The sequence below is a fragment of the Aquarana catesbeiana genome, linkage group LG13 (genome assembly GCF_042186555.1).
Source record: "Aquarana catesbeiana isolate 2022-GZ linkage group LG13, ASM4218655v1, whole genome shotgun sequence".
Lineage (NCBI taxonomy): Eukaryota > Metazoa > Chordata > Amphibia > Anura > Ranidae > Aquarana > Aquarana catesbeiana.
The window spans coordinates 117493478-117515636 of record NC_133336.1 but is presented as its reverse complement, the minus strand read 5'-3'; the positions used below and the strand labels follow the sequence as shown (position 1 = coordinate 117515636).

At 44.4% G+C, this 22159-nt stretch overlaps 1 protein-coding gene across 1 annotated transcript in view; it reads right to left on the bottom strand.

Moving 5' to 3' along the window:
• Nucleotides 1-14324, bottom strand: part of SCFD1 (sec1 family domain containing 1) — a 275000-nt gene extending 260676 nt beyond the window's left edge. The window contains exon 1 of the mRNA XM_073609415.1: nucleotides 14184-14324. Coding sequence (XP_073465516.1) covers nucleotides 14184-14214 — 31 coding nt within the window. The 5' untranslated portion in view covers nucleotides 14215-14324. The remainder of the gene's footprint in view (nucleotides 1-14183) is intronic.
• Between the last annotated feature and the right edge of the window lie 7835 nt (nucleotides 14325-22159).

The window sequence follows — 22159 nt, the reverse complement described above, 5'->3', positions numbered from 1 at the left end:
TTGGGGGGGGGTTTGAACTGTCCTGGCATTTTATGCACAACATTTAGAAGCTTATGTCACACATCATCCACTCTTCTAACCACTTGAAGACAAAGCCCTTTCTGACACTTTTTGATTACATGAAAAAATTATTTTTTTTTGCAAGAAAATTACTTTGAACCCCCACACATTATATATTTTTTTAAAGCAAATGCCCTACAGATTAAAATGGTGGGTGTTTAATTTTTTTTTTTCACACAGTATTTGCGCAGCGATTTTTCAAACGCATTTTTTGGGGAAAAAACACACTTTTTTACATTTTAATGCACTAAAACACACTATATTGCCCAAATGTTTGATGAAATAAAAAAGATGATCTTAGGCCGAGTACATGGATACCAAACATGACATGCTTTACAATTGCGCACAAACGTGCAGTGACAACAAAATAAATACATTTTTAAAAGCCTTTAAAAGCCTTTACAGGTTACCACTTTAGATTTACAGAGGAGGTCTACTGCTAAAATTACTGCCCTCGATCTGACCGTCGCGGTGATACCTCACATGCATGGTGCAATTGCTGTTTACATTTGATGCCAGACCGACGCTTGCGTTCGCCTTAGCGCGAGAGCAGGGGGGACAGGGGTGCTTTTTTTTTTTTTTTTTCTTTATTATTTTTTTGCTTTTTTATCTTATTTTAAAACTGTTCCTTTCATTTTTTTTTTTTTTTAATCATTTTTATTGTTATCTCAGGGAATGTAAATATCCCCTATGATAGCAATAGGTAGTGACAGGTACTCTTTTTTGAAAAAATTGGGGTCTATTAGACCCTAGATTTCTCCTCTGCCCTCAAAGCATCTGACCACACCAAGATCGGTATGATAAAATGCTTTCCCAATTTCCCAACGGCGCTATTTACATCCGGCGAAATCTAAGTCATAAAATGCTCGTAGCTTCCGGTTTCTTAGGCCATAGAGATGTTTGGAGCCACTCTGGTCTCTGATCAGCTCTATTGTCAGCTGGCTGAATCACCGGCTGCATTCTCAGGTTCCTTGTTGAGACAGGAGAGCCAGAGAAAAACACGGAAGACGGTGGGGGGGGGGGGGGGGCATTCTCTCCCACTGCTTGTAAAAGCAGTCTAGAGGCTAATTAGCCGCTAGGATTGCTTCTACATGAAAGCCGACCGCTGGCTGAAAAGAATGATACCAAGATGATACCTAAACCTGCAAGCATCATTCTGGTATAACCACTCAAAGTCGTGAATGCTGTACCTGAAGACAAAAAAATGGTTAACAATAAAGCACAGTAAACGGTAAAGTATAAATAATTACATACCTGAAAAACAAACATGATAAAACATAATAACAATAAAACATTGCAGAATAGAATACAGTAAAAAAGAGCAGAACAATAGAGAGAGAATAAAGAGAGAGAGAACAATAAAACGACAACTATTATTTTTTATTTTATATTTTTGTTTGTGTTTTTTTTTTTTTTTTTTTACACTTTTTTTGTAACTGTAACTTTTATAACTGTAACCGGTTCCAGGTTCGGGTCTCTCAAAATGCGATGGCATCTTGGGAGACTCTGTGAAAGTGTGCCTAGTCTGTGGAATGCTGTACCCTACGCTAATACTCAACTAGTGGATGGTAGCGTTCAAAACATTCACCAATGCAAAGACCAGGATTGTCAGGACAGGAGGGACAATAATAGCGGGTGTCACGCCTATATCCGCGCTTGCTGCAGACACAACATCTTTTTTGGGGGGGTTCGTTGGGTAGGGGTACTCGGGAGGACATAAAGAAAATGCCTCTCATGCAGCTGACTGCATTTGGTTGGGGATGTGAATGGGGGAAGTACGGGCGCTTCAGAAGTGGTGGGTTCCCAATTAGGATTGGCGAATGCACCAGGAAGGGCACTATGGGCATGACGGGCCTGTGTTTGTCTTCTTGGTGGCAGCGGGACACTACTTGTGCTTGCCACCTCACCAGCTTGAACTGCACTTATGGGACTCGCCACGTCACCAAGTGTTACTGCAGTGCTGGTTTGACTACGACCGGGGTGTACTAGGCCGCTGGCGCTTGCCAGTTCACCAAAACGCTACCAAAAAAACTGTTAACGATCGCAGGGATCAGGCCTGACTCTGCGAACGCTGCAGTTATGCATTTAGTGTTTTGTAAGTGACAGTGATCGATCGATACTGCACTTGGGTGGGCTGGGCTGGGCAAAACGCAGGTGCTAGCAGGTATCTGGGCTGATCCCGCTAACACTGCGTTTTTGGGAACCCTAAACTGCTGGGGACGCCAGTATAGATCTGATCGGATCAGATATTGATCAGTTCAGATACTATACCACTAAGGGAGGTGTACAGTGCGTGCGTGGGTGTTAGCGCTACTGGCACTAACCTGACGCTGCCTGGGGCTGGTGCTTGCCAGTTCACCAAAACGCTACAAAAAAAACTGTTAGCGATCGCAGGGATCAGGTCTGACTCTGCGAACGCTGCAGTTATGCGTTTAGTGTTTTGTAAGTGACAGTGATCGATCGATACTGCACTTGGGTGGGCTGGGCTGGGCCGGGCGGAGGGGTAAAACGCAGTTGCTAGCAGGTATCTGGGTTGATCCCGCTAACACTGCGTTTTTGGGAACCCTAAACTGCTGGGGACGCTAGTATAGATCTGATCGGATCAGATATTGATGCGTTCAGATACTATACCACTAAGGGAGGTGTACGGTGCATGCGTGGGTGTTAGCGGTACTGGCACTAACCTGACGCTGCCTGGGGCTGGTGCTTGCCATTTCACCAAAATGCTACCAAAAAAACTGTTAGCGATCGCAGGGATCAGGCCTGACTCTGCGAACGCTGCAGTTATGCGTTTAGTGTTTTGTAAGTGACCGTGATCGATCGATACTGCACTTGGGTGGGCTGGGCCGAGCTGGGCGGAGGGGCAAAACGCAGGTGCTAGCAGGTATCTGGGCTGATCCCGCTAACACTGTGTTTTTGGGAACCCTAAACTGCTGGGGACGCTAGTATAGATCTGATCGGATCAGATATTGATCTGTACAGATACTATACCACTAAGGGAGGCGTATGCTGCGTGCGTGGGTGTTAGCGGTACTGGCGCTTATCTGACGCTGCCTGGGGCGACGCATATCACCGCCGGGCGATCAGGGGGCTAAATCTTTATTCGGTAATAAACGGCGGGTGCCCTGACACTATAAAAAATAAACAAACTAACCAGCGTCACCCGTAACGGTTATACAGTGATCAGTGGTGAAAGGGTTAACTAGGGGGCAATCAAGGGGTTAAAACATTTATTCGGTAGTATATGGGGGTCCCTGTCGCTATAAAACGCTGACGGCGAACCTAAATATTTACCTCACTAACTAGCATCACCAGCGACACTAATACAGCGATCAGAAAAATGATCGCTTAGCGACACTGGTGACAGGGGGTGATCAAGGGGTTAAAACTTTATTAGGGGGGGTTAGGGGGGTACCCTAGACCTACAGGGGGCCTAACACTCACTGCCCTGACACTGTAACTGTCACAAACTGACACCAACACAGTAATCAGAAAAAAAAAAAAAAAACCTGCTTGGTGTCAGTTTGTGACAGGGGGGGGGGGTGATTGGGGGGGGGATCGGGGGGCGATCGGGGGGGGGGATCGGGGTGTTTAGTGTGCCTGGCATGTTCTACTGTGTGTAGTGTGTTGGTGCACTTACATTGCAGTCTTCTCTCCTCGGCCCGGAACGGAAAATACCGAGCCGAGGAGAGATGACATCATTTCCTCTGCCTCTGTGTACAATACAGAGGCAGGGAAATGATCCCATTGGCTGAGAGCGATCGCGAGGGGGGGGCCACGAATGGATGGCCTCCCCCTCACCTCCGATCGCCGGGGGAGATTTGCCGACCGCCGCAGGCACCGGGGGGGGGGTCCGATCGGACCCCCCACCCGCGGGCAGGCAAGGACGTACATACACGTCCTTTTGCCTGCCCGTGCCGCTCTGTCGACGTATATAGTCGTGCGGCGGTCGGCAAGTGGTTAAATATCTAGATGATTTTTAGTAATTTTTTCACGATTTCTTTTTTTCCACATGAAATGTCTTTTATTATCACAACAATAGTGTTCAGAACTATTAGGATCACATATACTGTATAGCAATACACTGTGCTAAGATGCGCGCTTGTCACACACTATATATGAATTGTTTTTGGGTCTTTTGTATTTTTGACTAACACGAGCAGCTGCACTTATTATTAATATTTTATTTTCGTATGGTTAGTGCAAAATACCTTCCCCTTTATACTTGTGCTTTGTTTCATGCTTTCTTATTTATGTCTGTGTTGTCAATTCATTTGCTCTTTTTACTTTTTTTTTTCAATTTACCTTTGGTAATAGATCTGTAGGCTGTTGCCTTTTAAAGCGGAGTTCCACCCAAAAGTGGAATTTCCACTCATCTGATTCCTCCCCCCCTCCGGTGTCACAATTGGCATCTTTCAGGGGGGAGGGGGTGCAGATACCTGTCTACTACAGGTATTTGCACCCACTTCCTGGAATAGACTCCCGCGGGAGTCATGCCCCTTCCCGCCCCCCCCTCCCGCTGTCTCCTGGGAAACACACAGGTCCCAGGAGATAGCGGGGACCACTTAGGACGCGCAGCGCGACTTGCACATGCGCAGTAGGGAACCGGGAAGTGAAGCTGCAACGTTTCACTTCATAATTCCCTCACAGAGAATGGCGGCGGCAGCAGCCAAGAGCCGAGCGAATGATCAGCTTTGGCTGCCAACATCGCTGGGCTCCAGGAAAGGTAGGTGTCCATTTATTAAAAGTCAGCAGCGGCAGTATTTGTAGCTGCTGGCTTTTAATAATTTTTTTTTAGGTGGACTACCTCTTTAAGGGGGCTCAGGGGAGCACAGACATGGGAGATTGGATTTAGAGGAGCTCATCCACACAGTTGCAGAAGGCTGTGCAGGAAGTGTATATTTCTGAGCCCAGGAGTACAGGTGTTTGAGTGCCAGTCAATGAGAGGCTGCGGCTATATGCAGGTATTTTCATGTGCACAGGGACGGATTATTATTATACAGGATTTATATAGCGCCACAGTTTACGTAGCACTTTACAATATAAAGGGGAGACAATACAGTTATAATACAATAAAATACAGGAGGATTAAGAGTGCCCTGCTCAGAAGAGCTTACGGATGTGCTGTTACCAGCATACAACCACAGCCTGTCATTGATTTAAATAGTCGGCTGTACACAAAATGTGTACTTCCCTTCAATTCACTTTGTTCGGCCCTTTGCAGCTGTGTGAAGGAGTCCTAAAAGGACTGCAAAATCAGTGATCTTAAGCAATTTTGTGTAACATGCACAGTCTCCATCTTTGGTTTTCAATGCATTTAAAAAGTCCTTGACACTCTCCGATAGTAAAACTGCAGTCTTTTAAATTGATAAATACAGAGTGATGTCAGGAAGAAAGAATTAAGCACTTTGTGTGAAATGCGTCTGCTGAACAATGTGGATCCCTCGTGTGTCATGTTTTTTTAACCTTTGATTCTACATTAAACCAACAAATGTTTCTTCATCTCTGGATGTGCCGCTTTTTCTCTTTGTTGCTTCGATGTCAGGAAGCACACTTGAAGCCCCTATATCTAGTAAGGGGAGCAACACTGTTATAAGGTAAAGAAAGCCAGTCAAGTTTGTCACATCTCTTGCAGAGATAATCTACATGTACTTCCATTGTAACAAGCAAAACGCTCATCATTAGAAGGGTGAAATACAGCTTCTTCTACATAATGGGTCTCCAATCTTTCTAAACAACAGGCCAGATTACTGTCCTTTAGACTTTAGGGGGGCCGGTCTGTGGTCAGTGGGAGTAGAAAATGCCCCATCATTGGTATTAGTGGGAAGAATAGTTCCCCATTGTTGATATCAATGGGAGGAGTAATGCCCCATTGTTGGTGTCAGTGAGAGAAATTATGCTCCATAATTGGTGTCAGTAATTGAGCCTCAATGTCATGGTCAATGGTTTTGGCTGTGGCATTCTCCTTGTCTGTCTGTCCACCTGCAAGGTAATTGATTGTGGCCAGTCTCTGGGAGGAAACCAAACCTAATTTTAGTTAGCCAAGCCTGCAGTCTCATGCTTGTGATATTGTATTGGTAAGACATGTTCCACGCTCCCTGTCCGTCCGTTTGCCCTGCTTTGCTAGTTTAGATTTCCTCATTGATGACTTTGGATCGTATATCGACTACTCTCTGGACTCTGCCTGCCTTTTCACTCGGATTTGTCGCTAACCATCAGGACCCTCGCCTGCTTTGTACCTGGACTGTCACTGAACTTTTCTGCCTGTCTGCCAACCGCAAGTACCTATTTGCTGTGCTTAGTTGACGCTTGCCCCAGCGTTGCAGCCGGGCACTATAGCATTGTGCATAAGTCCTGGGGAACAACCAAGTACCGGTAGGCCTGCTTGCCTTATGGGATAGGGGGCGGCTAAAGGTGAAGAACACAGCTTGGTCCTGGAAAAGAATGCATTCAAGGAATATCTCTAGAATCACATGTGTAATTATGTCTTCAAGTACCTTAAAAAAAAAAAAAAAATTATATATTTGAATAGAATAGTGGGGGGGCGATAACCCGTCAGGTTTTTGTTGCTGGGAAACTCCCTCTCTGTAATGTGAAAGCACAGGGATGTGCTTTACAAAATGCCCATTGCCCCGTTATAGCTTAGGGAGTCCAAAGTCGGCAGAGCACAATAAAAATAAGGGAAAAGCAAACAAAAAAGGTAGGACAGTCTGGTCATGTGACCTGTATTCACTGCTGCATTAGCGATAGCTATTCTCCCTTAAAAGTCGGAACCAAATTTCAAAGCCATAGGGGATTTCTAGTAGCTGCAGGAGATTTCAGAAATAGTTTTCCTCTCTACTTGTGCTCAAGACATACGTTTTGTAAGCAGATTCATATCAGAATTTGAATATTAACTGAACCATAAATGGGGGAATTTATGAAAACTGGAGCAGAAAGAATCCGGAGCAGCTGTGCATGGCATCTAATCAGATTCTCTCTTCAGCTTGCTCAATTAAAGTGAAACTAAAGTTTAAAAAGAAATAACTGTGAGCAGACAGGCTCTTTATTGCGGAAGAGACATGCAGCCCACTTTCACATTGGGACAATTTGACATGCGATTTGTCAAATTGGAGCCTATTGCCGGCAACGCACCATCCAAATCGAAGTGCCGCACCGATTCCCAAAAGCAGTTCCTGCACTACATTTGGCGACTTCAGGGGAATTTCCATAGACATCTGTGCATGAATGTTGCACAGATGTCAAATTGCCCCCTAAGTCGGACTGAAATGCCAGTTTGAAATCGTGCAAGTGCAGCTGAACTTGCACGATCTCAAACCGTCATTCAGTGTGAGCCTAGGCGCAATGACTCTTCTGCAATAAAATAAACCGACCTGCCTGCTCCCAGTCTTCTGTAGACTGTACGCCGAGCTGCGCATTTGCAGATCAGTGCATACAGTGGCGCAAAAAAGTATTTAGTCAGCCACCAATTGTGCAAGTTCTCCCACTTAAAAAGATGAGAGAGGCCCGTATTTGTCATCATAGGTATACCTCAACTATGAGAGACAAAATGTGGAAACAAATCCAGACAGACAATCACATTGTCTGATTTTTGAAAGAATTTATTTTCAAATTATGGTGGAAAATAAGTATTTGGTCACCTACAAACAAGCAAGATTTCTGGCTCTCACAGACCTGTATCTTCTTCTTTAAGAGGCTCCTCTGTCCTCCACTCATTACCTGTATTAATGGCACCTGCCTGAACTTGTTATCAGTATAAAAGACACCTGTCCACAACCTCAAACAGTCACACTCCAAACTCCACTTTGGTGAAGACCAAAGAGCTGTCGAAGGACACCAGAAACAAAATTGTAGACCTGCACCAGGCTGGGAAGACTGAATCTGCAATAGGCAAGCAGCTTGGTGTGAAGAAATCAACTGTTGGAGCAATAATTAGAAAATGGAAGACATACAAGACCACTGATAATCTCCCTCGATCTGGGGCTCCACGCAAGATCTCACCCCATGGGGTCAAAATGATCACAAGAACGGTGAGCAAAAATCCCAGAACCACATGGGGGGACCTAGTGAATGACCTGCAGAGAGCTGGGACCAACGTAACAAAGGTTACCATCAGTAACACACTACGCCGCCAGGGACTCAGATCCTGCAGTGCCAGACGTGTCCCCCTGCTTAAGTCAGTACATGTCCGGGCCCATCTGAGGTTTGCTAGAGAGCATTTGGATGATCCAGAAGAGGATTGGGAGAATTTCATATGGTCAGATGAAACCAAAGTAGAACTGTTTGGTAGAAACACAACTCGTCGTGTTTGGAGGAGAGAGAATGCTGAGTTGCAACCAAAGAACACCATACCTACTGTGAAGCATGGAGGTGGCAACATCATGCTTTGGGGCTGTTTCTCTGCAAAGGGAACAGGACGACTGATCCGTGTACACAAAAGAATGAATGGGACCATGTATCGTGAGATTTTGAGTGCAAACCTCCTCCCATCAGCAAGGGCATCGAAGATAAAACATGGCTGGGTCTTTCAGCATGACAATGATCCCAAACACACCGCCCGAACAACAAAGGAGTGGCTTTGTGAGAAGCATTTCAAGGTCCTGGAGTGGCCTAGCCAGTCTTCAGATCTCAACCACATAGAAAACCTTTGGAGGAAGTTGAAAGTCTGTGTTGCCCAGCGACAGCCCCAAAACATCACTGCTCTAGAGGAGATCTGCATGGAGGAATGGGCCAACATACCAACAACAGTGTGTGACAACCTTGTGCAGACTTACAGAAAACGTTTGACCTCTGTCATTGCCGACAAAGGATATATAACAAAGTATTGAAATGAACTTTTGATATTGACCAAATACTTATTTTCCACCATAATTTGCAAATAAATTCTTTCAAAAATCAGACAATGTGATTGTCTGTCTGGATTTGTTTCCACATTTTGTCTCTCATAATTGAGGTATACCTATGATGACAATTACTGGCCTCTCTCATCTTTTTAAGTGGGAGAACTTGCACAATTGGTGGCTGACTAAATACTTTTTTGCCCCACTGTATGTTATGGGATGACTGCACACCTGTGCATGCAGTGGAGTGACATCATCCCACATTGGGGAATTTAAGAAAGCAAAAGACATGCACGCCAGGAAGAAGGTACCAAGGCAGACAATTAAACTCACAGGCATCAGAGCATTGAAACAGAGGTACAGTTTCTCACAAAAGTACACCCCTCACATTTTTGTAAATATTTTATTATATCTTTTCATGTGACAACACTGAAGAAATGACACTTTGCTACAATGTAAAGTAATGAGTGTTCAATATTTTGTGTGGCCACCATTATTTTCCAGCACTGCCTTAACCCTCTTGGGCATGGAGTTCACCAGAGCTTCACAGGTTGCCACCGGAGTCCTCTTCTACTCCTCCATGACGACATCACAGAGCTGGTGGATGGTAGAGACCTTGTGCTCCTCCACCTTCTGTTTGAGGATGCCCCACAGATGCTCAATAAGGATGAGCTCCGGCGTGTTCGCACACCCCATGTGCAGAGCTCGCCAGGAAGTCGGCACTGCGCTAATAACAGGCAGGTAAGACATTGTCCCGATGCGCAGCTGCAGAGATCAGGAATTGTCTCACTGCCTATGATTAGCGCAGCGCAGTGCCGACTTCCTGGCGGACTCTGCACCTGGGGTGTGCGAACATGCCGGAGCTTATCCTTAATGCTCAATAGGGTTTAGGTCTGGAGACATGCTTGGCCAGTCCATCACCTTTATCCTCAGCTTCTTTAGCAAGGCAGTGGTCGTCTTGGAGGTGTGTTTGGGGTTGTTATGTTGGAACACTGCCCTGCAGCCCAGTCTCCGGAAGGAGGGAATCATGCTCTGCATCAGTATGTCACAGTACATGTTGGCATTCATGGTTCCCTCAGTGAACTGAAGCTTCCCAGTACCAGCAGCACTCCTGCAGCCCCAGACATGACACTCCCACTACCATGCTTGACTGTAGGCAAGACACACTTGTCTTTGTACTCCTCACCTGGTTGCCACCACACGCTTGACACCATCTGAACCAAATAAGTTTATCTTGGTCCCATCACACCACAGGACATGGTTCCAGTAATCCATGTCCTTAGTCTGCTTGTCTTCAGCAAACTGTTTGCAGGCTTTCTTGTGCATCATCTTTAGAAGAGGCTTCCTTCTGGGACAACAGCCATGCAGACCTTTTTGATGCAGTGTGCGGCATATGGTCTGAGCACTGACAGGCTGACCCCACCCCTTCAACCTCTGCAGCAATGCTGGCAGCACTCATACATCTATTTCCCAAAGACAACCTCTGGATATGATGCTGAGCATGTGCACTCAACTTCTTTGGTTGACCATGACGAGGCCTGTCCTGAGTGGAACCTGTCCTGTTAAACTGCTGTATGGTCTTGGCCACCGTGCTGCAGCTCAGTTTCAGGGTCTTGGCAATCTTCTTATAGCCTAGACCAGTGATGGCGAACCTTTGCACCCCAGATGTTTTGGAACTACATTTCCCATGATGCGCATACACTCATGCAGTGTAGTTGACCATCATGGGAAATGTAGTTTCAAAATATCTGGAGTGCCAAGGTTCAGCATCACTGGCCTAGGCCATCTTTATGTAGAACAACAATTCTTTTTTTCAGACCCTCAGAGAGTTCTTTGCCATGAGGTGCCATGTTGAACTTCCAGTGACCAGTATGAGAGAGTGAGAGCGATAACACCAAATTTAACACATCTGCCTCCCCAATTTACACCTGAGACCTTGTAACACTAATGATTCACATGACACCGGGGTGGGCAAATAGCTAATTGGACCCAATTTGGACATTTTCACTTAGGGGTGTCCTCACTTTTGTTGTCAGCGGTTTAGACATTAATGGCTGTGTGTTGAGTCATTTTGAGGGGACAGCAAATTTACACTATACAAGCTGTACACTCACTACTTTATATTGTAGCAAAGTGTCATTTCTTCAGTGTTGTCACATGAAAAGATTTAATAACATATTTACAAAACTGTGAGATACCGTAAGTATCTTGACTTTAGCTCTGCTTTGAAAATAAAAGATAGAAGCTGATTGGTTGCCATGCACATCTGCTCAACATTGTGGCTCCTCCAGTTTTCAATACAAATCCCTTAATGTATGTCTATGAGGGCTTCCATCCAAGTCTAAAGGGAGAAAAAAAAACTGAAAAGGTGGCATCCTCTTCTGCTTTTATGCACATTGCACTGTTTACTTTTTCTTTTTTAAACTTTATTTGATGTGCCAAAAGCGACAATTTTTGCAAAGGAGCGTGTTGCATTGCTTTGTGGTGGCATGTGCTGCGGTGCAATGCCACGTGTCTACATTTTACTGCACCTCTTGGCTGTATTGCAGTAAGGAGGAACATAGAAAACAATTTTCCCATGTGCCATAGCAGTGACTGGTGTTTATTCAGTGAGGGGAAAATGCAGTACACCGCACTGTGTGAATGAGCCCTGAGTTTTTATGATTTTATTTATCAGTTTTCATGACGGAACTGATGATGCTCATGTGACAGGACCACAAGACTCTGCACACCTTTTGCTTTGATGCACCTTAAATTCGTTTTGAGCCAACTTAAAGTTCAATTTAACCCCTTCTTGCTCAGTCTCAGCAATCTACAGCTGGGGGGAGGGGACCACTGATCATGTGACCACTATGATTAGCTGTTACAGTGGTCACATGATAGGGAGCCAGCTAACCCCCCGTCATTACTGGAGACTGGGAGATGTCTGTGACAACTCAGTCTCCGTGCTGCAAGCACACTCTCAGCACAGAAATGTCAGCAGCCCTTGAATCCATATGTGCAGTATGTGAGAATCAAAGCAGAACTAGATTCCCAGAAATACTTAATTCCTCATCTCAGCAATGTGGCAGTTAAATCCCTCACCGGCCGCTGCCATCTTCTTCCCAGCTATTTTCGGGTGCTGGGTTTTTAGCCTATTGATTGGCCTGAAAGGGAATGACAACATCCCATGCATACACACAGGAGTCCATCATTCCAGGACAGCCAGAGTATGCTGGGAATGCACAACTCAGTGTGCATTCAATAGAAGACTTCAAGTTAAGTGTGTGTTATTGTAGAAGAGATTTAGGGCTCATTAAAATTGGTGATTTGCCTCTTACCTCTGTGCAGAGTAAGGATGGGCTCAGACGTGTTTGCAGCTCCACATGCCCGAGCCCGCCATGAAGCTTACACTGTACAGCGCTAATCAAAGGCAGTGAGACATTTCCTGATCTCTGCAGCCACGGATTGGGAAATGTCTCACTGCCTTTGATTAGCGCTGTGCAGTGTAAGCTTCCTGGCAGGCTCAGGCATGCGGAGTTGTGAACACGCCTGAGCCCATCCTTACTCTGCACAGAGGTAAGAGGCAAATCACCCATTTTAATGAACCCCTTACCTCTGTGCAGAGTAAGGACGGGCTCAGGCGTGTTTGCAGCTTCACTTGCCCGAGCCCTCCAGGAAGCTTACACTGCACAGCGCTAATCAAAGGCAGTGAGACATTTCCCAATCCGCGGCTGCAGAGATCAGGAAACGTCTCACTGCCTGTGATCAGCGCTACGCAGGGTAGGCTTTCAGGCAGGCTCGGGCATGTGGAGCTGCGAACACGCCTGAGCCCATTCTTATGCCCCGTACACACGGTCGGACTTTGTTCGGACATTCCGACAACAAAATCCTAGGATTTCTTCCAACGGATGTTGGCTCAAACTTGTCTTGCATACACACGGTCACACAAAGTTGTCGGAAAATCTGATCGTTCTGAACGCGGTGACGTAAAAAACACGTACATCGGGACTATAAACGGGGCAGTGGCCAATAGCTTTCATCTCTTTATTTATTCTGAGCATGCGTGGCACTTTGTGCGTCGGATTTGTGTACACACGATCGGAATTTCCGACAATGGATTTTGTGGTCGGAAAATTTTATATCCTGCTCTCAAACTTTGTGTGTCGGAAAATCCGATGGAAAATGTGTGATGGAGCTTACACACGGTCGGAATTTCCGACAACAAGGTCCTATCACACATTTTCCGTCGGAAAATCTGACCGTGTGTACAGGGCATTAGTGTAGAGCCTCTCTTTGCTGCATCTTCATCCACCTCAGAGCTATGTGCAGGCAGCCTGTAGAAGCAGATGTAGCAGCTGAACAGACCAGGTACGTGTAAAATTTTTACAGGTGCACAGATGTGAATGCAGACACTGTAGGTTCAAACACGTGCACGGATCTAAACCTACGTGGTCTGCATTCAGATAGATGCTTCCGCTCCTGCCTTTCAAACTATGACATGACCATATTGATGCAGCCACTTCCCTGGGCTGCCTGCACACAGCTCTGAGGAGGATGTAGACTCTACAAGAGTCAGCTCTGCACAGAGGACAGGCCTCATCGCCCGTGTAAAGGAGCCCATAGCAGGTTTCTTCTGCAATAAAGTGCTGCCCGCTCTAAGTCTTTTATTGGTCAAGTTTAGTTCCACTTTAAAGCATACCAATCAGTATTTGTGTGTGAAGGGCTGACTTCAGCCACCCAGGATGCCCAGGTATTCTGACTCCGCTTTGATCCGAGCATAAGACCCACAAGCATGTGATCTCCAGGGCGCACATGGAGGTCCATTCTGCCAATCACCAGACATTGATGTCACCAGGCTGCCTGCACATCCCTACATAGAACACCTGAAGACTTCCCATTGCTGGGAGTACAGATCAGTACACAAATGTGAATGAGGCCTGAGGATTACCCTCTTTATATATGCAGCAATGTGTTAGATGGGTACCAAACGGTTCAATAAGTCCTATGGAGATCCCTGCACTGGGTGGGCTCCATTCACCTGAATACAGCTCAGTACAAAGGAGTTTATGAATAGAGGAATAACCAGAGCATAGTGCAGTCTCCTCATCACACTACACACAGGTATGACAGCCCTGGACACACATACACCCAGCTGTCAGTGTACACTGAGCTCCAGGATGGGGCTCTGTCTTTACACACACCTCTCCACCCCCATAAATGAAGAACAAGCCCTCCCCGCTCTTCTATGACCAGCACAGCCCCCGTCATGTCACATTCCTCTCATTGCTGCCCGGTTCTCACCCGTCTGTTTTTCCCGGATAGAGGACGCCATCTTTCTCTGCCTTCGCTCCGCCTGCTGCTCTGACGCCTCCAATGGTGACGTGGCAGCGGAGACGAATTCACCACCCAGGTAACCCGAGAGAGGCGGGAATTGTATTCACTTCTTCCAATTGGCTGGCTTTGGACGCCGACCAAAGACGTCATCTGTGTCTATGAAGCCGGAAGTTCGTGCGTTCCACGGTTTGTGTTCCAACATGTCATTCCTTTATGTGCGGTCACTGAGCTGTCTGTGTGCGTTGTTGGATATAATAATAAATAATCAAAGAACAAGTAGGCTGGAATTTGTTTCTTAACCACTTGAATCCCGGAGCCATTTTTTTTTTTTTCAGTTTTTGCGCCAGACATGTTTTAACCACTTTAATACTGGGCACTTTTACCCCCTCCCTGTCCAGGCCACTTTTCAGCTTTCAGCGCTGTCACCCTTTGAATGAGAATTGTGCGGTCATGCAACGCCGTACCCAAATTACATTTTTTTGAGAGAGCTTTCTTTTGGTGGTGTTTAACCACTTCAGCCCCAGAAGGTTTTACCCCCTTCCTGACCAGGCCATTTTTTGCGATACGGCACTGCGTCGCTTTGACAATTGTGCAACGTTGTACCCAAACAAAATTGATGTGCTTTTTTTCCCCACAAATAGAGCTTTCTTTTGGTGGTTTTTGATCACCTCTGTGGTTTTTATTTTTTGCGCTATAAACAAAAATAGAACAGTTTTGAAAAAAAAAAAACAATATTTTTACTTTTTGCTATAATAAATAGCCAAAAAAAAAAACGAATTTCTTCATCAGTTTAGACCAATATGTATTCTGCTACGGATTTTTGGTAAAAAAAACATTGCAATAAGCGTATATTTATTGGTTTGCGCAAAAGTTATAGCGTCTACAAAATCGGGAATGGATTTATGGCATTTTTATTATTAATTTTTTAAATTTTTTACTAGTAATGGCGGTGATCAGCGATTTTTAGCAGGACTGTGACATTGCGGCGGACAGATCAGGCATTTTTTTGTGACTATTGACATTTATACAGTGATTAGAGCTTAAAATAGCCACTGATTACTGTATAAATGACACTGGCAGGGAAAGGGTTAACACTAGGGAGCGATCAAGGGGTTAAGTGTACTCTAGGGAGGTGTTTCTAACTGTGGCGGGAGTGGATTGACTGGGAGTAGAGTGGAGAGTAGAGTAGAGATCGATGAGATCGAGTAGAGATCGATGTTCCTGATCGCTAGGAACAGCAGATCTCTCTCTACTTCCCTAACAGAACGGGATCTGTCTGTTTACATTGACAGATCTCCGTTCTGCCTCTCTGAGGATCGACCGCGTGTCGCCAGTGGACATCGCGGCCGCCAGCTACGTGCATCAGCTCCGGCATCGTGCCGCGGGTGCGCATGTCCGGCGACGCCCGCTATAGCTCTTAAATCAGCCGCTGTACAGCTACGGCGATTCCGGCAGCAGTGCCAACCTGCCACCATATAACTATGGCGGCTGGTCAGCAAGCAGTTAATCGCCACTGGGTTTCTATTTGTTTTGCTAAAGAAATGAAAAAAGTCCAAAAATTATGATAAGAAAAAAAGCTTTTTCTTTGTTTTCGTTATAAAATGTTGTAAATAAGTAATTTTCTCCTTTACTGATGAGGAGTCACTAATATGCAGCAATGGTGGGCATCGCTAATTGGGCTACACTGATAATTATTGCACTGATTATCAGTGCACATCCCCCCGTCAGGAAAGCTATTTATCGACTTTAAGTGCCCGATAACTGGCACATCGTAGTTACACTGCGATCAGCTGTGATTGGACACAGCTGATCACATGGTAAATAGCGTGTGTTAGAGCTGCGCGAACTCAATTCAACACCCCTCACGATGCTAAACAGCTGTTTTCGCGATTCTATGTAAACAGTGCAGAGCCGAGCTGTCAAAAAAAAAAAAAAAAGCGACAAATATTTTACAACATTCCTCAGCGATGAGAGATAGGGAAGACATACAATGTATTTCTCAGTTCTTTTATAGCAAAGGAATGAACTTCGGTGGGTAGATGAGGTCAGTTTAACTACTTAAAGGATATGTCAACCTTCGTTTTAAAAACAAAAACAAAAAACAAACATGTCATAATTACCTCCTCTGTGCGGTTCCTTTTGCACAAAGTGGCCCCGATTCTCCTCTTCTGGGATCCCTCAGCAGTGCTCCTGGCTCCTCCTCTTCTCGAGTGCCCGTCAGAAAAGTGCTCTCCCTCGGGGCTCCCGTGTCCTGCTGCTGCGTCCATTGACACAGACAACAGGACTCGGTTCTGCCCCCGGCTCCCACGTCATTGGATTTGATTGACAGCAGCAGGAGCCAATGGCTGCACTATCAATCTATCCAGTCAGGACCCAAGACACCGGCTGAAGCGGATGGTCTCCTTCCCAGGTACAGGAACGATCGTGCTCAGGTAAGCAAAAGGGGGGCTGGTGCACTACAAAGAGGTTTTTCAACCCCTTTAAAGACCAAACCTTATTCTGACATTTGTTGCTTACAAGTTAAAAATCAACATTTTTTTGCTAGAAAATTACTTAGAACCCCCAAAAATTTTATATATATATATATATATATATATATATATATATATATATATATATTTTTTTTTTTAGCAGAGACCCTAGAGAGTAAATTGGCATTGTTGCAATATTTTATGTCACGCTGTATTTGCACAGCTGTCTTTCAAACGCAATCGTTTGGGAAAAAATACACCTTAATGAATTAAAAAAGAAAAACTAAACCTTAAAGTTAGCCTAATTTTTTTCTATGTGAAAAATGATGCTACACAGCGAGAATCGTGATCTTCATTCTAAGCAAAAAAATTGTGATTCTCATATTATCCAGAATCGTGCAGCTCTAGCCTACGTCATAGGCTCTTTACCATGATCGGAGTTGCGGTGTGTCCGAGCGACCCACATCGCCACACTGCGCGCCACCGGGGTCACGCATGAGTGGCATGTTTTGAAGGACATAATAAGACATCCAGTCAGAACGGTAGAGCCACCACCCGACCATCATTTTGCTATAGGCCGGGCAGGATGTGGTTAAAAAACATTTTAGACCTGAATTATGTTTCAAGTAGAACTTCATCCAAAAGGAGAAGTTCAGCTTTAAGGTCTTCTACCCCTCTCCTCTTTAACAGGTGGCCCATTGTTTGAGGATGGGGCAGGGAGCAAGTACCTAGGCGAACGGAGCGGAAGTTCTCTTCTCTCCCTGCAGTCTTCTGGGACACGTCGCAGACGATTGGGGGACTAGTCACAATGTGTGGCACGCACATGCACAGCTGGCTGTGACCCACAAGCTGTCACAGCTGGGTGCCCACAGATAAGAAGCCAGTAGGGCCTGCAAGCACCGTTCCGTCTCCCCGGGACCGGTCGTGCGATCCAAGCTTCAATTTGGTGCGGGACTTCCTGAAGAGGATTGGATGCGAAATGTGTAGAGGCTTCTGGGTAACGCTGACATCACTTCCTGCCCAAACCCGCACCAAATCAAGGCTTGGATCGCACGACCGATCCTGGGAGACAGAACGGCACTTGCATGCCCTAAGAGCATTGCTGGAAAGCTTTAATGCTGGTCTAAAGGCACCACACTTTTGAGTGAAAATTCCCTATACTTATTTTAATGATTGAATACATTTTAATATGTTGCGCAATGATGGCTGTTTGCTTTTTATGAGATCCTGAGATTAATGTGGAGACACAAGGAGTGATCACTGGCATTCAATTGGGGAATCTTGAGGCATGTTTATATGAGGAGTGGTTATCCCAACATAAACCAAAGGTGTTTTTTTTACCTTGTTTCTGGTGAGTGTCCATTCTAGAAGGTGGTGATGTGTCATGAATTGGTGAACGTTTTTCAATCACGGATGTGGATTTGTGTACGGGAGATTTGGATAACCATCTTTTGAAGAGAATCACTGGGACTGTTGATTTTTTATTATTTATATTTTTTTTTTGATCAAGGAGGATTATTTTTATTGTAGTTCACTAAAATGTGCACTTTATTTGAATGAATGATGATGAATCACTGATAAAGATTGTCTTTAATATGTGGTAAGATAAATATATTTGGGGTCAGCACAGTTACACCTTTTTTCTTAATATTTGTTTACCCCACACTATTGGTGGGGGGATCTATACCTGCAGATTTGATATTTAAACCAAAAGGTAAAGTCACACGTCATTATAGATTTATATATTTTTGCGCCGGTGACACATTTTTTCACATTGATAGTACATTATCCTGCTGGAAGTAGCCATTAGAAGATGGGTACACTGTAGTCATAAAGGGATGGACATGGTCAGCAATAATACTCCGGTACTGTAGGCCATGGCATTTAAATGATTCTCCATTGGTACCAAGGGGCTCAAAGTGTGCCAGGAAAATATCCCCCACACCATTACACCACTAGTCAGAACCGTTGATACAAGGCATGATGGATCCATGCTTTCATTTTTACAGCAAATTCTGACTCTACCATCTGAATGTCGCAGCTGAAATCGACACTCATCAGGCAACGTTTTTCCAGTCTTCTATTGTCCAATTTTGGTGAGCCTGTGCAAATTGTAGCCTCAGTTTCCTGTTCTTAGCTGACAGGAGTGGCACCCGGTGTGGGCTTCTGCTACTGTAGCCCATCTGCTTGAAGATGGTATTCTGCATACCTTGGTTGTAAAGAGTGGTTATTTGAGTTTCTGTTGCCTTTCTATCATCTCGAATCAGTCTGCCCATTCTAATCTGACCTCAACAAGGCATTTTCATTCACACAATTGCCGCTCACTGGATATTTCTCTTTTTCAGACCATTCCCTAGAGATAGTTGTGTGTGAAAATCCCAGTAGATCAGCAGTTTTTGAAATACTCAGACCAGTCCATCTGGCACCAACAACCATGCCGCATTCAAAGTCACTTAAATCCCCTTTCTTCCCCATTCTGATTCTCAGTTTGAACTTCAGCAAGTCGTCTTCACCACATTTAGATGCCTAAATGCATTTAGTTGCTGCCATGTAATTGGCTGATTATTGTTCAATTGCTTGGTAACACAAATTGCTAAAGTGGCTGGTGAGTGTATATTTTACAGCATAGCACAATGTGGTATATGTAACCATTAAGGGCTTGTTCACACCTGATCTGTGGTGGCTTTTCAGAGAATCGTTCAGAAGTGGCCAGAAATTCAGGAGGTGATATTTGATGCTTGATAATCTATCTAATCCTGTAAAGAAAAAAAAAAAACACTATATACACACACCTTTTCTAAAAGCGATCTGGTCTGGTCTCCAGCAGCAGCTGCTGTGTGCAGGACAGAACCGACAACGGCTATGAAATGCCTGAGAACTTACTATGGAGCTTTGGTTGTCGGCTGCCTTTCCTGCACACTCCCACACACTGAAGCTGCCACTGACAGCTGAGCGTGGAACCGGAATGGCCACAGAACAGGAAAGTATAGCAATTTTTTCTTTACAGGGCTAGAAAGATTAGGCTTAGAATGTGGCAGAGAGTAGGTTTAGTGTTAAGGTTGTAAATATACAATCATCTTTATATCTACCAACTATGTAGCGTGAGGGCCTGCCCAACTGCATACAAATGGGAGGGATGTTAACCCCCCTGGCGGTATTCCCGAGTCTGGCTCGGGGTGGATTTTCAGTACCAAAAGCGGTAACCCCGAGCCAGACTCGGGATCGTATAGCAGGATACATGTGGAGGTTACTTACCTTGTCCCCTGGATTCTGCAATGTCTCCCCGCTGTGATCTGCGAGCCGCCGTGTCTGGCTCAATTCACAGTGCCGAGCTCCGTTCCCTGCGAGCGTTGCGACGCACGGGGACGGAGTTCGGCGCCAAACTCAAAAAGTAAAACAGTATAGATACAGTATACTGTAATCTTACAGATTACAGTACTGTATCAAATAATTACACATCCCCTTTGTCCCTAGTGGTTTCTCCAGTGTCCGGCTTGCAGTTTTATATTATAAAAACTGTTCTTTCTGCCTGCAAACTGGAGATTGTCCATAGCAACCAAAACCATCCCTTTACATCAAAAGTGGTTTTAGACCAGCTAGAAAACAATAATAAATTAGAATCACTTGCAGAATTGAGCTATAGTGATTTGTGGGGAAATCCATCATCACACACTGAAAAGTAATGACAGCGACAATTCTGCAACTGAGCAAATTTCAGTGTTTTTGATTGGTTTACATTATTGAATAATTTTTATTATTTGGTATAATTATTTATAGTTATTTATTATAATTTATGATTTCGTTTTTCAAACTTTATCATACCCGGGATGTCTACTAGACTCTGGTTTGGACAGATTTAAGTGAATTATTTCTAAGAATTACAGGCCTACAATATAAAACGCCAAATTTCCATGCAAAATAATTGTACTGCTTTCAGCACTTAAAATCTGAAATAATCATACCGCCAGGGAGGTTAAAGAGAAGCTCCAGTCTCCTGTGTACAAATTAAAAGTCAGCAGCTAGGTGATCCGAGCGGAAGTGGGTTGTGGTACCTGTCAAAATTAGGGAAGGCTTCTCCCCCTCCCTAAAAATTCCATTCTTGAAAGCGGATTTGGGGGTAGGAGGCCTGAAAGCGCAACTTATCCTTTAGGGGAACCTTCATATTAAATAGTTTTTGCAGATCTAAAGCAGATTGTATACCTTTAGAACTCACCTCTAGGTGCCTGCACTTTATATCTGTAGCTGTTTTTACATCTCCCCTTAAAGGAGTAGTAAACCCAAAAGCAAACATTATTCTATGGCTTACCAATTCTTAGATGTGGAGGATGCATTAGTTTTCATTTTTAAGCTCTTTCCTTTATTTTCATCTGGTGATTCTGCCCATAAGTTTTTCAACAGAATAAGCTCTCCTGCAAATGTAGCCATTTTGACTGTTGAGACAAACCATTTACCACTAACAGAGGTGCTTACAATGACCAGCTTTTATTTGTGCAAAACCTTTATCCCAAAAGAAAAATCTGTTGCTGTAATGGCTTTTGCAATTATAGTGTGGGCTAAAGTTTGGTTTCAGTTTGCTGGTTTATCATCTGCTACTCCATGTAACACTGCTTTCCCCAAGGCTAACAATTTTGCTGTCCAAAGATGTCCCTGTACTCCTTCATGCCAAGTGGGGGCACTGTAATATAGGAAGTGTGTTACTGCCTAGAACACCAGGTAAAAACAGAGGGGGAAAAAAAGCCCTAAAAAAATAAAATGCAGCCACTACCTGTAAGGCTTGGTAAGCTGCAATATATTACATTGGTTTTAGGTTTAATACTGCTTTAAAGCCTCTTCTCCTTTATTTTCTGGTGGTCGCAGGTCCTCCGATGTCATCAAATGCATTGCAATGGGGTATTTTTCATTCCCCAGAGGTGGCCTTTAAGTCAGGAAGTCCACTTAGTGTACTTTTATCTGAGCCTCAAGTAATCCATTTCAGGCGGGGTCCAGGAAGCTGGAGATTCTCTGATCACTAAGAAGAGGGTGTGGGGTTAATTCATGCACTACAGCAATGCTTAGTGAAAAAACAGGGACCCTGAACAGATTGGGTGTGCTCTCTGCATATGGTGTAAGCTTCTAAGCTTTCTTTTCTATTTTAACTGAGTGTACTTTTAAGGAAAAAATGTACTTTTAAAAGCAGAGACAAAATGTATGCGACAACTTTCTAAAATTAGAGCCATGCTGAAAATGTAAACTGAGCTCTGTACATGCCGCAGAAGATTGTGAATAGGCAGGCAGGTTTATTTTATTGGAGAAGAGAAAAAGCATATCTTTTCTCCAATGAAGAGCATGCCTGTTTGTCAGAGGTGTTTTTATTTTTTTTTTTTTTAACTTTTCAAGAAGCACACCTAAAGTGAACTAAACGAAAAAAATGTTTACAGATATTTACAGATAAAGCATTCCTTCATAACATATAATCTATTGAAGCAAAGCATC